The sequence below is a fragment of the Papilio polytes genome, unplaced genomic scaffold (assembly GCF_000836215.1).
Source record: "Papilio polytes unplaced genomic scaffold, Ppol_1.0 DF822067.1, whole genome shotgun sequence".
Classification (NCBI taxonomy): Eukaryota; Metazoa; Arthropoda; class Insecta; order Lepidoptera; family Papilionidae; genus Papilio; species Papilio polytes.
The window spans coordinates 2,012,699-2,014,114 of record NW_013527137.1 but is presented as its reverse complement, the minus strand read 5'-3'; the positions used below and the strand labels follow the sequence as shown (position 1 = coordinate 2,014,114).

At 35.7% G+C, this 1,416-nt stretch overlaps 1 protein-coding gene across 1 annotated transcript in view; it reads right to left on the bottom strand.

Annotated features, from left to right (window-relative positions):
- Positions 1-569: 569 nt before the first annotated feature.
- The window catches only part of LOC106106825 (BCL-6 corepressor-like protein 1), a 6,763-nt gene continuing 5,916 nt past the window's right edge, over positions 570-1,416 (bottom strand). Inside the window, exon 11 of the mRNA XM_013287484.1 lies at positions 570-977. Coding sequence (XP_013142938.1) covers positions 803-977 — 175 coding nt within the window. The 3' untranslated portion in view covers positions 570-802. The remainder of the gene's footprint in view (positions 978-1,416) is intronic.

Genomic DNA, 1,416 nt, shown 5'->3' with positions numbered 1-1,416 from the left:
ATTGGGCCGTGCATTATTGGGTCGTGCATTATCGTGGCTGTACATTATTGCCTCCCTTAAGAATTATATTCATAGACAATTGTAATGTTTTCTTTTGTAAAAGACAAAGATCATAATGAACAGTTGTATTTGGTAAAAATATGTAAAAACATCATTATTATTTTTTCGTCTTATTCATAATAAACTATACTTATTTAAGTTAAAAGAAGAAGTTTAATTGAATGAAAATGTTTGGATTATGCCTGAAAGGTCCATAAACGTTTACTGCGCTTCTTCGGTTGAAAAAAGTTTTATTAACGTGGAGGTCTCGGCCAAACTAATTAATTCAAAAATAGGCCGTCAACGCATCGTATGTATTGGCGTCGTCGATCAAGCAAGGAAAATACTTTCTCGTATCCTGTTGTTCCGTCCAATATAACTTGGCAACTCATATGCCTGACTGATTAGTAGTCGTTGCATATCGGAAAAAGCTAGGTATTTTATACTCAAAACATACATTCCCAAGCCAACATTTTCACTTTCTAATGTCAAAGGTTAGAATAAAGTTATGCCAAAAATAAAAGGTAATATAAGTCATCAGTTGCTTTATTATTCTCATAAAATCTAATTACAATCTAAACACAACTCGTTCAAGGTATTTCATAGTTAAGAGTTACATTACTGATACAAAATATAAGTTTAATAGGTAAACAATATTTACAATATTTACAGTGTATATTTATACCATAGACTTGTCATATGTCTATGGTTGTATGATTGCATATTCTGTGGAAAAAATTAAATAAACTTCTGTGATTATTTGCTAGGACTGCGAACGGTGTTTTCTGTAGCAGCGCTTGTCCGCCTGCCGCGTCAAGATGTCCGACACGAAGTTCCTGTGCTTGAACACCCGCAGGATGTCCTCGCGCGCCTCCTGTATACCTTCGCAAACGATCTTGCTCCTTTGAATGTTACCCTGGGAACAATATTGAAAATTACTCAATTACTGTGCAATATGATTCATATTAAAATTATAAGATAAATTAATTACGTCTTTATTCTATGTACTATATAATGCTGAGTCAATACGGTGTATATAGTCAATTTGAATGGAACTGAAAAACTATATTTATGCTTGGTTCACATCTGGCCAGTACCCAACCACTCTTAATGTTTATAAGAAGGTGTGTGTAGTATAATGTAGTGTTATGTAGTGGGGCGTGGTGTAGTATAGTGTAATTTTATTTTCATAGAGGGAAAAATGCTTTACAGCACCGTCAAGCATGAGAGCTGCATGTCTGGTCTGTCGGTCTCAGGATCATTTGTGTTCACCTAACCTAGCATGTCACCCGTTACCGGCTTAACAACCCTCTCTATGGATTTGTTTGTACCCCCACGGAACTGTCGCCCAGAATTACTTCGTGAGGGTGGTCTCAG